At 41.7% G+C, this 16,277-nt stretch overlaps 1 protein-coding gene across 3 annotated transcripts in view; it reads right to left on the bottom strand.

Moving 5' to 3' along the window:
• The window catches only part of PXYLP1 (2-phosphoxylose phosphatase 1), a 62,503-nt gene that overhangs the window by 11,979 nt on the left and 34,247 nt on the right, over positions 1-16,277 (bottom strand). For 2 of the 3 annotated variants that reach the window (XM_065672596.1, XM_065672597.1), the window contains 2 exons: positions 4,423-4,584; positions 3,095-3,221 (listed from right to left, as the gene is read on the bottom strand). In XM_065672596.1, the coding sequence (XP_065528668.1) occupies positions 3,095-3,221; positions 4,423-4,584 (289 nt within the window). Of the gene's footprint in view, positions 1-3,094; positions 3,222-4,422; positions 4,585-12,271; positions 12,434-16,277 lie in introns of those variants that run through there. The other variant, XM_065672595.1, reaches the window with a different exon arrangement.

The raw sequence follows: 16,277 nt of genomic DNA, 5'->3' as shown, positions 1-16,277 counted from the left end.
TGTGAATGGCAAGAGAGCTATCATCTATACACTGATGTTCTAATGCTTCATAAATTAGTAACAGCCAAGAGCATCGACACTGCTAGCCTCGTCACATCCTGACACTGTGCCCTCCTGTCTGCTTGACTTGGTGATTCTGTTGGCAATGTTAAAAGCTGCACTACTTCTCTGCCTTTTATGGGTAGTTTTCCTGAGTTCAGGGCCTTCATGCTGTGTTCCTTGCCTGAAACTGAAGCGGAAACAGCTATAAAAACGTCTCTGACAAATACAAAACTGAGGTCTCACGTGGCACTGTAACACTGAGAAATACAGCTTCTCATACAACCTTGTCACTTGCAGTTAACATCTTTGCAATAAAGTGTTCTCACATACATTCTAATGTGACAGATACTGAGCAAGATCAGAAGATCACAGCCTATAGGAACTCCAGAAGGAATCTGGATCGTATTTCTTTATTTAGTATTTCATGCTGAGGATAATCTCAGCCCTTATAGGCAGGTCATTTAAAATGTTAGCTATTAGCAGATGATTCATTTTCATCTTGATAAAGAAATTAATTGGTTGGTTAAATCTACTGCAGAGATAATTGATGTTTGGTCTCCTGTTTGCAATCTCAGAGCTGCATATCTAATTTCAGAAAGCCAGTCAGCTCACAGAGGGCACAGAACACTGCTGGGATTGGACACCTCTCAAAGAAGTCAAAACTTCTCTTGGAGGATGTTAGGATCACCGAGTGCCACTTTCACAAAACAAGGATTTTGTAGTGGAAGTTGAAGTATCAATACAGAAAAGCAGCAACCAATATGGTATCAGAGGAAGCTTTAAATCTGTTTAGATCTTCATGCAAGATGTAGGCAGGTAGATACAGTAGCATGAATATAACTTGGGAGCTCCTAAGTACCTGTTACCTATGAACAGGTAGACACACATACAGGTGAAAACCGGTGATGGTTTCACACTTTCATAGGGTTGCCCTTGATTCAGTAGTAATTGTTACTTCTCAATTACTCATGCCAAATAGCGTTACAACACTGACCACAACTGAAGACAGCATTGCACACCTTGCAGATTTCATGACACCTACTAATAACAAGCACAATTTTTTTATGCAGCCAGGTATCTGAAAAGCAACATATTTCAGCTTTCTTCAGAGAAAGATCCAATTTTCTTATAATTTTCTGCCAGCCTTTGTGTCCCCTACTGTATGTATCTACTAGATACTAGGCAAGCCTCTTTAATCAAGCTTCCCATCAGCTTTATGAGATGAAGCTATACTTAATTAGCTTCAGGTATTCTTTCATGTCACTTCAGTGTATTTAAGCAACATTCCTACTGTGCAATATCACAATGGTGTTTGGGTTTTAATATACTTGAGCTAGAAACTGACACAGGACCAGTTATGAAAACTGGTTCATGTTTTCAAACAGAACTGCTGTAGACTAGCTAATCACAAACCTAGAAGCGTAAAAGTGTACCATAATCCATCTTCTCTTTCAGAGAGATTCATTTGTTAAAAGGCCATTAAGGAAAAGCTGCAAGGACAGACTATTTCAGGTATAAAAGATAAAAATCATAAATGCTATTGATGACAGGAAGCTACTAAAATTTCAAGGAACACAGCCCATGAATCTATCAAAACAAGAAACACTCATTTGATATATCTAAGTCGGAAATGTACTTTCAGTGTTCCATGAACACTTTCAGCATGAGAGAGTAAAGCCAATTTTGAATAACTGAAAAGCAAGAACATTGTTTCTTTAAAGACAGGAGATTCCATGCTGTTCTCAAAAAAAGTATTTATGGTATATCTGCATTGCTTTGTATACCAGCATGCCTATGCCTCTTCTCCTGAGTAATGTGTGCAGTGCACAAAGCAGACGCAGCTCCCAGTTACTGAAATCATAGAACCACAGAATAGTTAGGGTTGGAAAGGACCTCAAGATCATCTAGTTCCAACCCCCCTGCCATGGGCAGGGACACCTCACACTAAAAAAAATCTCCACACCTGACACTGCTGAGTGGGCAGCAGCATAAATGCGTAGATTTGCTTAGAGGTTTTGCTAACACATCTGATAGTTAAAAGAAAAATACCAAGAAAAACTGTAAGTATTCAGTAGGTTCACTGGTAAGTCCTCAGTTTTTGTTTGGAAAAACAAACCCAAACAATACTGCAGATCCTACTTAAAAGGAAGAAAACCTCATGTAATCAAGCAAGCTAAGACACAGGTTGGTGATTTACATCATCACTGTTTATTTCCACTGCTCTAACACTATAATTCCTCTTTATCAATGAGACAAACAAGAAAGAAAGGTTCTTCCACAACGAAAAGAAGCAATTCAGTTCATAGCTACAGCTTGCAATGGTTCATGTATGAAGACAAGCATCAGAAATCTACAAAGACATGGTATTAGACAGAAGACACTATACTGAAATAGGTAAATCTTTATGTTTTAATGACAGTTAGACACAAATAAAGTGTGACAGTTTTAAACAGTGACTGGTAACTAAAGGAAAAGTGTAGTTTTCAAGTAGTGAATAATGTACTTTTTGTTTAACTTTATTTTAATAGTTAAATGTACAACCTCCATATTTTTTCCTGAACACTGACTTTAACTAATGACTTTGATCATTAATTTGAAGGAGCTATGATAACCTACATTTCTGAAAAGTAAAAGATAATAACAAACCACAAATACTCATTTTCCTACGGTAGTGATGAGCTAAGACCTGTTTGCATTCACACAAAAGGATGTATGCCTAGCTGAAATGGAAGAGACATTCTCAAATACTGTATATGCATTTAGAAAACATCTAGAAGCTTATCTAAGAGGAATGGTAACCTAAATATTCAATTAAATAGGTTTTGCTTTTTAAAGAAATACCAAAAATTTCCTCTGATCTGAACTGGTAACAGCTAATATATTTCCAAGGAAATTGTACTGATGCAGGGTTTGGTTTTTTTTTTTTTATAATCCATGCCAATGCACAAGAAGTCACAATGTACTTCAGGCTGCACAAATTGTTTCCTGAAGAGGAACGAAATAATTATCAAGCAAAACACACACTTAGCAATGATGAAAACCAAGAATTTACCTGTTAGGCTGCAGCACACAGTCAATGTCAGGTCTCTTTGTCTTGGGAATGGCATATAGCGGATACCTGTCGCCATGTCGAATCAACACTTGCACTGAAACTAGCTTAAAATAATGAGGTGCGTGCCCTAAAGTGAAGACAGAAAAGGGGGGGGGGGGGGGGAACAATCCCAAAAAAAGTAGTGAGAGAGAAATCTTTCCTTTGCACGTATTTTCTTTAATAGAGCAGGTATAATTAGATTACTAGCTTTGGTAATGCAGTGAAAGAAAACCCCCATAAGAAATGACAACTTACCATAGAATCATAGAATCATAGAATAGTTAGGGTTGGAAAGGACCTCAAGATCATCTAGTTCCAATCCCCCTGCCATGGGCAGAGACACCTCACACTAAACCATCCCACCCAAGGCTTCGTCCAACCTGGCCTTGAACACTGCCAGGGATGGAGCACTCACAGCCTCCCTGGGCAACCGATTCCAGTGCCTTACCACCCTAACAGGAAAGAATTTCCTCCTTATATCCAATCTAAACTTCCCCTGTTTAAGTTTTAACTGGTTACTCCTTGTCCTGTCACTACAGTCCCTGACGAACCATCTCAAGAAGGATTTCCACTTTAAACTGCAAGACAACTTAGGCAAGACTCAGGTTCTTAGTACATTTTCCACAATACATCTAAAGTCCAGCAACTATACAAGACATTACTCAAGCACTGAACTCCGCCAACATGATAATGTTGACCCATTTTTATAATGCCTCTCTTCCAGACCACTAGCATAATGATGGATTTTGCAGCATTTCTAATGTGAAACTTTTTGATACACCAGTTTGTAATTTATTTTACTTGTATTGGTGGAATATTCTAATGAAGGAACACGTTCAGAATAACTTGCTGCTGTCTTGCTAGGGCAAGAATGCAAATGTACCTTCTAGCTGACTACTGATTTGGAGTTCTAAAATTAATTACTTCTGTATTTTGGAGGTTAGGGTATTTTTTAGAATTCCAAGTCAACTGTTTACAGTGCAGCTCACTTGTAAAAAGAATTACAGTTCAAGTATTAAATACCTGTATCTATCCCACACCTTTCAGTTTTAGGCCTCCAGTTGACCATTGACTGGAAACAAAAGCACTTCCAAATCAACACAACAGAGAGGATATAAAGGGAAGAAAAGAAGAACAGTATATTTTGAATGATTTAACAGAATTCAGCAGCCAGCATTTGCTGTTCCTTCTCCGAGCACCAAAGAACTGACAATGCACGAAGTTATCATTTCCAATGACGTCACGTAGAAACAAGCAAATAAGCTGTCATTTGCATTCACAAAGCTTACCTTCCATGCTGCGCTCTGCAATGGTGGGAATGTTGCAGTAAACATTCGCTTCATAAACAGGATCTATTGCAGGAGGTTCAGTCAGCAAACCAGGCATTATTCTCTTTCGGCTCTTAGTGCTCAACCCATCTTCCCTGACAGAGTTCACTGGGATTAAATGCACTGAAAAATGCAAAACATACATCATATACCTTTAAAAGTGTTGTTTAAGGACATATAGGACTTTTATTTTTACTAAAAAATAATTATGCACAAAGATTATGGTTTCCATGGAAAGATGTCACTCTACTGTATAGATATTCGCTGTGATTTTTTCATGATATACATAGTAAAGCAAGCCTAGAGAACTCTTTAGCAAAGTCAATGCTTGACTAAGACTGCAGAAATACCTCTAGATGTAGAACAACTTTCCCTTTTGCACTCTTCCTGAAGCTGCTCTGTCAGCTTCTCATAAAGCTCTAAGAGTATGAACATGAAGAAAAGGGCTGTAACAGGCCCAGCTGCCTCTCATCATTTTAATTTAAAAACTGAGATTGAAGGACATCAGCAAAAGACACAGCACAGTTATGACAATGGTGCTTCAAACCATTGGGAAAACAAAGCAGTTGAGATTGAAGGGGCTGGATTGTTCATAATTTCTTACTAATTTCTGCCCTTCCATTGTTACCCTTGCTAGCCTTAAATAGTCTGACTTACCTAAAGAAAATGCACACAAACTGTATTAGTTGAAATGCAACCAAGACTATCACAGAAATGTTAAATACAGATAAATGCAGTTAACACAGTGAGGAAATTAACATAAATACCATCACTAAGTCTTCTGACACATAGAAGCATGCTTGACTTCAACCACCCTGACATCTGCTGGAACGACAGTACTGCATGGCACAAGCAATCCAGGAGGTTCCCCAGTTGTGTGGAAGACAACTTCCTTCTGCAAGTAATAGGGGAGCCGACAAGGAGAGGTGCCATGCTTGACCTTGGGCTCACCAACAGGGAAGGGCTCGTTGAGAATGTGACGCTCCAGGGCAGCCTTGGATGCAGCCATCACGAGATGGTCGAATTTGAGATCCTCAGGACAGTGAGAAGAGCGTGCAGCAAGCTCACTGCCCTGGACTTCGGGCAGTGAGCAGACTTTGGCCTCTTCAGGAACCTGCTTAGTAAGGTTCCATGGGATATAGCCCTAGAGGGCAGGGGGGCCCAAGAGTGTTGGTTGACATTCAAGGATCACCTGCTATAGGCTCGGGAGTGTTGTATTCACATTCAAGGATCACCTGCTACAGGCTCAGGAGTGTTGTATCCCAACTAGAAGGAAGTGCGGCAGGAGGGCCAGGAAACCTCCTTGGATGGATAAGGAGCTGCTGAGGAAAAATCAAAGGAAAAAAAGAGGCTTATAAAAAGTGGAGGCAAGGACAGGCGACCCGGGTAGAGTATAGGGATGTTGTCTAGGAAGCTAGGGACCAGGTTAGGAAAGCTAAGGCCCAGTTAGAATTAAACTTGGCTAGGGATGTTAAGGAAAACAGGAAGGGATTCTACAGGTACGTAGCAAACAAAAAACAGACTAGGGACAACATAGGCCCCCTGAGGAAGCTATCAGGAGAACTGGCTACACAGGATTTGGAGAAGGCTGAGGTTCTGAATGACTTCTTTGCCTCACAGGGACTGCCTTGCAGTTGCAGGGATGCAGGGACTGTGAGAATGAAGACCTTGGGCCCACTGTAGGAGAGGATCTGGTTCGAGACCATCTTAAAAATCTGAACTTGCACAAGTCCGTGGGACCTGATGGAATCCATCCGCAGGTCCTGAAGGAGCTGGCGAATGAAGTTGCTAAGCCACTGGCCATCCTATTTGAAAAATCATGGCAGTCAGGTGAAGTTCCCGATGACTGGAAAAAGGGAAATATAACCCCCATTTTCAAGAAGGGGAAAACGGATGACCCAGGGAGCTACAGACCAGTCAGTCTCACCTCTGTGCCTGGCAAAATCTTGGAGCAGATTCTCCTGGAAGGCATGCTAAGGCACATGAAAAACAACAAGGTGCTTGGTGACAGCCAGCATGGCTTCACTAAGGGGAAATTCTGCCTGACGAACTTGGTGGCCTATGATGGGGCTACAGAACTGACAGACAAGGGTAAAGCAATTGATGTCATCTACCTGGACTTGTGCAAAGTGTTTGACACTGTCCCACACAACATCCTTCTCTCTAAACTGGAGAGATATCAACTTGATGGATGGATCACTCGGTGGATAAAGAACTGGCTGGATGGCCGCACACAAAGAGTTGTGGTCAATGGCTCGATGTCCGGCTCGAGACCAGTAACAAGTGGTATCCCTCAGGGATTGGTCTTGGGAGACCGGTCTTGTTTAACATCTTCATCGCTGACATGGACAGTGGGATTGAGTGTGCCCTCAGCAAATTTGCTGATGACACCAAACTGTGTGGTCCGGTTGATATGCCGCAGGGAAGGGATGCCATCCAGAGGGACCTTGACACACTTGTGAAGTGGGCTGATGCCAACCTTATGAAGCTCAACCATGACAAGTGCAAGGTCCTACACCTGGGTGGGAGCAATCCCAGGTATAGCTACAGATTGGGCAAAGAAGAGATTCAGAGCAGCCCTGCAGAGAAGGACTTGGGGGTGCTGGTCGATGAGAAAATGAACATGAGCCGGCTGCAGTGTGTGCTCGCAGCCCAGAAAGCCAACCGTATCCTGGGCTGCATCAAAAGGAGTGTGACCAGCAGGTGGAAGGAGGTGATCCTGCCCCTCTACTCTGCTCTTGTGAGACCTCACCTGGAGTATTGTGTGCAGTTCTGGTGTCCTCAACATAAAAAGGACATGGAACTGTTGGAACAAGTCCAGAGGAGGGCCACGAGGATGATCAGGGGACTGGAGCACCTCCCGTATGAAGACAGGCTGAGAAACAGGCTGTTGAGCCTGGAGAAGAGAAGGCTGCGTGGGGACCTCATAGAGCCTCCAGTATCTGAAGGGGGCCTATAGGGATGCTGGGGAGGGACTACTCATTAGGGACTGTAGTGACAGGACAAGGGGTAACCTGTTAAAACTTAAACAGGGGAAGTTTAGATTGGATATAAGGAGGAAATTCTTTCCTGTTAGGGTGGTGAGGCACTGGAATCGGTTGCCCAGGGAGGCTGTGAGTGCTCCATCCCTGGTGGTGTTCAAGGCCAGGTTGGATGAAGCCTTGGGTGGGATGGTTTAGTGTGAGGTGTCCCGGCCCATGGAATGGTGGTTGGAACTAGATGATCTTGAGGTCCTTTCCAACCCTAACTATTCTATGATTCTATGCTGAAGCATATTTGAATTCAAGGCCAGAGTTGTATTGGCAATGTCTCTTTACCTCGTCTTGATGTGACAGCATTTGTTAATTTTTGAGCCTTACAAGCCTACTTGTAACAACAAATGGCCACTTTCTTTTTCTATTATTTTCTGGTATTTGAATCTCCAGAAGATTTGAGGATTAAAATGAGGAGGGAAAGTGTTAATATTTTTACTCTTATTAGTCTTCTGTGGTCAGAGGGAAAAAATAGAGAGAACACATTTCAATACAGAATTTTACTAATCCTTCTGGGTCAGTTCCTCAGTTGCATCTTGACTCCCAGTCCTAATTTAAGAGGTGAATTTGTTCCACAGTAGAGTTGTGCAGACAAAGAAAACCAATGAAAACAGCAAACTGAAGTGAAACATACAAAGATTTTTAAGAGCATGTAGCCGTTAATATAACACAGACTTGTCATTCTTCACTACATTTTAAGTATTTTATGCGGTTTCTCTTTGCCTGCCAAAACCAGAATTGAAGCATTTTCCATACCGTTCCTAGTGCTGTTGACACAGCTAATACTTGCAAAGTGCAGAGACTTTCAACTTTTCCTTAAGCTGTTTCAGATTTTGCATATAACTGCCCACAGGACTGTAGTTGGTGAGAATTAAACTGTAGTTTTGATTTTGGCCACTTAAACTACAGAGCTCAGCTGCCTTTCCAGCATTTATCTATCGGATACAGTCTTTAGCTCTTTCCATGTGAAAACTCATGTTATTGTGAGTCACTGCAAACCACTGACCAAGAAACTCTACTGGTCACACAGAGTCTTGGCAGTATCTATCAGAGGTTGGTAACTCTTGCTTGAAGCGGAGCTTGCAGCAAATTTGTATTTGGGGTATAAATCCCAAAAGCTAAGAGTGTGCTACAACAGTTGCTGGACTGCAAGTAAACTACATTACAAGACAGTAGTTGGTTAAAAAGTAGAAATGGGAAATTCCAGCAGTTGTGTTATACTGGTTAAGTTTCCTAGCCAGAAAAGGTTAGGAGCAGCAACTCTCAGCTTCCTGTTAACAATTTCTTCTCCAGAGCAACACACAACATTGCTACTGACCTCTTAGTGTCACAAAAACATATGGAGTTGGCTTTAGCACTCACGGAAGTGTTTCAGAAGAGAGGGGAAACCATACCCCAACAGCACCAGCTATTTACTGGTGCTAAAATTTGGTTGGGAGATTTAAAAGCAAAAGAAGGAACCTAATTTTTTATCTCAGGCAGTTTTAACTACAAAAAACCTGAACAGATCACATTTGTGCACTGAGACTATTAACTACAGCAGTCAACAGATGCATACATTATCTTATTAAGATCAAGCGCCTATGATTCATGGAAACAAATATTTGATTCGAAATGAGACTTGCTATGTGCAAATAAAACTAGCTAAATAAATATTTTAACAGTGCCAGACAAATTTAAGAATAAGGAAAAGCACTAAATCTTGAAAAGTCTACTCTATTTAAAACTAAAATTGCATATTAAAAATAGCACCTACAGAATTATCAGATTACATGTTTGAAGTTTAAAAAGCCACCGACAGAACATCCTTAAAGGATCAACACAGCAGTTCTGGGTGCAATGCAAGACTGTTTTGTGGACTCAAGAGATCAGGAATAACCGTTTATGTAATTAATTTTAAAAAAGTTTGTTAAAAATTACCCTGCTCTAAATGCTGCTGCTAACTACATTTATTAATTACTTAGTAACAGCTAGTAAATACTGCCCTTACTGTACAGTGAATAAGCCTGGTTTATACCAGGGAAGGAGGGACATGGTACAAGCCTAGTAAACTACTTTCCCCACTAATCTACTACCACCACATCCAAGTATCTCAGATAGGGACTGGGCTAAAGGAGCTTCTAACTTTGAACCTGCCTGAAGCATAACCATGTTGTCTGGATTTCTGAACATATCTGAGCAACCTGATCTAGTGAAAAATGTCCCTGACCATGGTAGGGGAATTAAACTAGATGATCTTAAAAAGGTCCCTTCCAATACAAACTATTCTATGACTTGACTTAAATGATGCAAACTGTTTGTATGTTTGACAGAGAAAAATATCAAGAAGTAAAAAATCTCCAGTCACCTAAATAAGCACTTTTGTAGCAAACAGTATTTACTTTTAGCACACTTGAAATAACACGTACTGGGGGGAGAAATATTAAATAGAAAAATGAAAATTAAAAAAATCATATGTTCCAGGTACCAGTCTAGGCAGTCTACTGGAAATTTCTACCAAATGTATACACGTAAGAGTAGAGTATTCCCAATGAAGAGGGAAGGAATAAGATCAAGGAGAGATGAATTCCAGTTGGAAAGCTGCTGTTTGCTCAGCCTTATCAGCACAGTGACCCTGAAAAGCCCACCCAGGAAGCTGGTCTTTCTTTCCCCTTGTCAAAGCTCCTCACAAGCTGTAACAATTCTGCAGTTTCAGTACTTTGGATCAGGACTCAAGTCTTCTGCTGGTCCAAACGATGACACATTTTTCCATACTGAACCCAGGATATATACCAACAACTAAAGTCTCAGTGGTCTCTCAATCGTTTTCTCATCTTCTGTAATTCCCTGGACATTGCTAGTGCCTTGTGTATTTATGACATTTCCTCCTTTCTCCCTCTCTTTTCATTTCATCTACCTGGGCTTTGTGTTCCCTTGCTGCCTTCATTTATCCTGCTTCCTAGCTGTTGAGTCCTTCTTTGCACACCTCATCCTCTCCAGCTCTCTACTGCACAGAAGGCTCCATTGGTTCCTCCATTTTGGTACCCACTTCACCGCATAGTGCAGCTATTTAAAGCTCTTTGGAGAGCCAACTGTCTCTCTGTATCCAAGTATTTAACTACTGAAAGTCCTCCTCTGCAGTGTCAATCCCACCTCTGTGTCCCAAGTGGGTTTTCTGGTCCACATGCAACTAGCCAACCTACAACAGTATTGGACTGACACAGCTCAGAGTGGGGGGAAGTAGTCCAAAAAGGTCCTTCATATGGAGCTGGAATTAATCTTTTTCCCAAACTCTGTTGTGCTCTTTCAGCTGTAAATCATAAGATTAGAATTCTGTTATCTAGGTTTCACACAACTTTTTATAGCTTAGCACTGTTTTATGACTTGCTCTGTTAGTTCACAGTAACAAGCACTTGCCCAAAACAGAAGTCTGCAAATGTGTATATAGTCATACTTAAATCTTTGATTAAGGGAGTTTTTGAACAGGATTTTTACACTGCTGTGCCTTTCAAAGGTCGTGTTTTACTATGACAAGAATACAACACTGCAAAACAGAAATGAAACAGATGACTTTAATGTTCATTCCCCACAGCTAGGGCAGTTAATAAAACGTATCTGAAACCTATTTGGTGATCTAACTGGAAACTTTGCCAATGCTGAAACTATGAAGAATATGTACATGTTATTATAGAGCTAGTCTGACAACAAAAAGGGAAAGAAAATATGTATCTCCCACTATTCATAAACTGATTTTTAAAACTAAAGAAACTGTATAAAAACTACTTTGAAACATTAATTTTTAAAAAGCTGTATCTAGGAAAAAAGCAAAAGATTTACAGAAACAATAAAATGAAAGAGACCTCAGTGCAACTCTGCTTCGTGTCCCAGCTAGTTCAAGCTACTTGAAACACAAAGTAGAACTAAAAACACGGGCTGGTATCAGACAAAAGCAAGACTTGATAGAACAGTCAAACAGCAACTCTCCTGTGAGAGACAGAGGGGCACTAGTCACATGGTAGGATAACTAAACACTGCTGGAGAATCACCCCTGCCTTCAGGTGTTTTGCAGGTCCAAGCTGAGCTTTTTTTAATCTGACAAAATTCAGAGGAAATAAAATCCAAACTCTGATACTAAATTAATTAAATAAAAAACCTCCAGTAATTTTTATTTTAAATAAAACCACAGAACCTGGAGACCGAATTTTAAAGTCAACTGTTTTGTCTTTATGAACAAAACCAGTGGCATCTTAAATATTATGACATCTGGTTTTATTCTTAGTGTGCATTAAATATTACCTTAAATAGGTCATAAGATCAAGAAGCTAATTCAACTGATTTCCACCTCCCCCCTCACGTGTCCCACCCCTCCACCTCCCCAAGAACTGAATGGCACAAAATATATCAAAAAAGACAACTATGAGATAAGTAGTTTCTAAGCAAGAGAGACAATCATTCATAAGTGCTTTCAGAATAATGATTGTAACCATCACTGCACAGCAACTAATCCCTTCTGGAACAATGTCAAGTTTATTCAATCAGCTATTGTACTTAGAAGCCCAAGCAGAAGCCAGCCTGATATGAACTAGGGCTACAAAGCTGACATAAATCTGACAGACTTCAGTACAGCAGAAAAACAAAGTGCAGTTCATATAGTAGAAACACCAAATTAAATGCTTAATCACTCCATTACCCATTTCTTTCCCTCTTGCAGTCCTAGTTTGTTTCGAAAAACAAAAGGTATCACCCCTAACCACCAAGAAAAACATTTATCCATTAAAAAAAAATCAATTAACATTTACCTAAACCCAGATAGATAGGCAGTAAAACCATTTTCCATTTCTGTTTTCTCTTGTAGCTCCAACCAGCCTGAGAAGCAGCAGCACAAGTAGCCATGTTAGTCTCAATATTCTCACTAAACAGAGACCTGAAGTTTTGATCTTCTACAAAACAGAAGGTTCTTTCAGCCCCATGCAAACATACTATTTAAAACAGTCACATGGAAATGAAGCCACACAGCAAAAATGCAGGAAAAAAATTAAAAATAAAAAGTAGCGTAAGCAAAAAAAATCCACCAACCCCACTGAAAGTAACCTACTGCTAACAGGTAAAAACACCCAAAGACGCACAGCAGAGAGCACAATAAGTTATTTATCCCTCCTCCACCTTCCCCCCCCCCCTCCTAGCAGGGCACTAACAAGGGTGCCTGGCGCAGAGGAGAACACTCAGGCTTGTGAAATTCTGATGATGAAATATAGGCTTCTCTTCTAGTTGCTCTTCCTCTGAAAAAACAAATGGCAGCTAGAAAGGAGAAGTGTGGGGAAGAACCACCAGAAAGAGGTAGGAATGCTTCAAAAACCTGAGATGGGGGGAAAAGGTGAAGATGCATGCAGCAAGAAAACAGTCTGGAAAAAGTAGATAAAGCATGCATGGGCTGGAGAGCATGTGGGGCATCACCAAAGGTACATGCTGCCAGTTTGGCAGCGAGGAAGCCTGGGCTGCAGTAACTCCAATACCCAGCCACCCTGGGCTTGGGCCCTGCCACCCTGCACTCATCCCAAGGGTCGCTTTAGAGCTCTACTGCAGACTTCGAATGCATATTTGGACACCAATGAAGTTCAGATATGCCTGTGTGGCACACAATCTACCCTTCTCATTTTATTCATTTGTACAGCTGAATAAAGGCTTTGCAAGCCTCAGAAGGTGAGATCTATATTAACAGAGAGGGCCTTCATCCATAATGCAGACTCTGCAGGGGTCACAAAGATCCACCATGCTGCATACAGAAAAGGAGGACGGCATTAGACCAGGATGCTGGGAGCTAGTAACAAAACAAAAAAAAAAAAAAGCCCACAAAAAAACCCTAAACCAAAACCAACCAAAAAATCCCCAACAAACCCAACCCCAAACCAAAAACCCAAAACCACACAAACCAGATCACCAAAAACTAAATAAATAAGTACAATTAAAAGCAAGGGTCTTCCTCCTCCACAATCTGACCACCTCACCCAGGACAGTTTCATAGTTCTGCAGGCGGCTAACGAGGAAACGCACACAGCACCAAATGAATACCCTGCTGATGCACCAGGAAACACGGCCACTACTGGCGCACAGCCCGGGCCCGGGGCAAGCACCCAGCTTCCCTGACACCTTCCAGCTACTGACAGCGTCCCGCGGCTCAGCCCCCGCTGCACAAGGACCTCCCCCAGGGCAGCCCCGCCTGCACCCCGAGCTCCGCACTGCAGCCTGCCCTCTCACCGGCTCAGGCCGGTGCCGGCGCTGCCACCGCCGGGGCAGCCGGAGCGGGCCGTGACCCTGAGCGCAGCGCTCCCCGTGCCGCCCGCTGCCCGCTGCCCGCCCACCGCCGCCCCAGCGCTGTTGCCGCGCTCCCTGGTCAAGGCCTGGCGGGGGCTCGGGGCTGTGGGCGCTCGGATCTGAGGCTCCGGGGCGCGGTGCTTCCCCTCGCTCGGGTTTAAGGCGTCCTCTTTGGAGGTACGTCGGCAGGTGATGACACAGAAGTCTGGTTTCCTTCCCAGATTACTCGCTGTGACTTAATAAAGAGGTGGATTTCCCTTTCCCTTTACTTTTGCAGACGCAGTCAGCACAGAGCCTGAATTACCAGTTCCCTCACTACCCTCCCTCCACCTGGAGGATTCAGCCGCGGTCAGTCGTGGCAGGGATGGGAGCAGGGCAAGCCACATGAGGAACCAACTACTCTCTTCTAACCGGAAAGAATAAGGGAAATTTGAATTAGGATTTAGGATAAACAGATCCTGTTTTTCACAGCCGAAGAGAACTTCAGCATCGCCTCAACTGTTCTTCAGCAGAAAGGCAGAGAAGCTCAGCCCACTGTGACACGTGCTGCATATCACAGTTTTCATAAATGTCATCTATGGGCACACGTTTTGTCTATGAGAGAACCAGTGCCATTCAAGTTAAGGTACATAGATAACGACTGTTCTCCGAAACTTCACCTGAAGCCTTGCTTCTTATAATAATTACCCAAGACAGAAGCAGCAGTCGATCCATCACAGACCTCACTTGCGCAGAGCCTCACTAACAAAGCACAGTACATGCCCCAGGACTGGCAAAACCTAGATGACAGCTTGCACATTGCCCACTGGAGCAAGTGCATTACTACTGTGCTAATGTGACTCAACTTCAGCAGTATGTTATCATCATCAGGCTGACCACTAGAAAACATCAGCCGGATTTCCTGTTAACAAATAGTTGAAAGTAAAGGTGTTTTAAAGACTGTCAAAGATGTCATTAGAGGAAGAAACTGCAGCAGACAATATAACTAACAAGACCATGAGCTACAGCAACTCACTATTACGCATCTCACAGTGAAAATAAACCAAACGCTCTTCTTGGTTTGCCGGCTTCATTTTCATTTGTAACCTGAGGAAAATTATATGTCAAGGCTGAGATGGACATATCCACTGGAAATAAGAAACTTTAATAAATGCTACCTGAAGTTTTCTGATTTCCATTCCTTTTTCCTAGTTCCTTAAGCTTTGATTTTTTTATTTTTTTTTTCATTACTGGTAAAAGCTTTAAACAGCTCATGCCAATATTTCTGAGAACAAGTTTCTTGTTTCCAGCTGCATCAGCTTTATGCTTTGCTGATTCTTTTACAGGTTCCCACTCTGACTTACACAAGGAAAATAAATATGTTAAGAAAATCTTTTTTTAACCAAAGCACAACATGGCAGGCCTTGCAGTGTTGTGTTTTTGGGACTGAATTTAATCAGGTACATTGCATTATACAATGGGTGCTTGTACTTATTAAGGCCAGATGTGGCTCTGAAAGAGCTTTATAGTTTTAGGGTTCCCCGCCCCCCAGTTGTTCTCAGTTGACAATTCAGAAGGGCATATGGCACTGCTTAAATAGCTTCCAGGATTTTCAGCTTGACAGCAATAACATAGCAATACTGACTGCAGATCCAAGCCTTTTCAAGTTCTGAAGAAGACAGTAATTTTCCACTTCTCCTCCCAAAGTGAAAAATTACTCTCTATTCTGTTTTCCTACTACACTGAAACATTATATTGTTTAACATGGAAAAGATTTATATTTCCATCAATTAAATGTACTCCTCTCTTTAAAATAAATACATCTGCATAATAAAGCTTTTCCTTACCCGCTTCTCACTAATTACTTCACTGCTTGGCTCTCCAGTCGATTTGAAGGGGATGGGGGAGATTCCTACTAGACATCTAGACAGGCGGACAGATTTCCTGCTCTACAAACACATTACTCAAGTCAGATATTGCTCATGCTCCAGGTTATTTACTGACAGCATGCAAAAAAAGCCCCATCACTGCTTATGATGAAGCAGTTATGTTGGTCCCTTGCCTATCCTTGTCTCATTAAGATTCACAAATGAGAAGTGTTACATAAACTGCACCATGATGCTATAAATGAAGTCATTCCTATTGATGTATCTGCAAAGCTGTCATTTCTTATCAGGCTGTGAGATGACTTCGACTGTACCAAATCAGTGTCCATAAGGGTATCATACAAGGCTTAAGTATACAAAGTAGAGGGGTCTTATGGCCTGGAAACATGATTTTTATAAATACAGTAGAGCCAGACACTATCTAACAACTTATCTAACAAAATTCATGAGCACTACTATAAGATTCTAAAGCTGCATCCTGTGTCTGTCTACAGAACTCAGCAACTGGTAAATGAACTAATCCAGCTGAGTTGTCCTAGAACAGATTTTCAAAACAGCTTTTATCAGCTGTGTTCAGAAACCGCTGGCAAATCTTTCCATTTCCATAGTATTGTCTCAAAATAAAGGT

The sequence above is a fragment of the Lathamus discolor genome, chromosome 3, assembly GCF_037157495.1.
Source record: "Lathamus discolor isolate bLatDis1 chromosome 3, bLatDis1.hap1, whole genome shotgun sequence".
NCBI lineage: Eukaryota > Metazoa > Chordata > Aves > Psittaciformes > Psittacidae > Lathamus > Lathamus discolor.
This window is presented reverse-complemented; position numbering and strand designations above follow the sequence as displayed.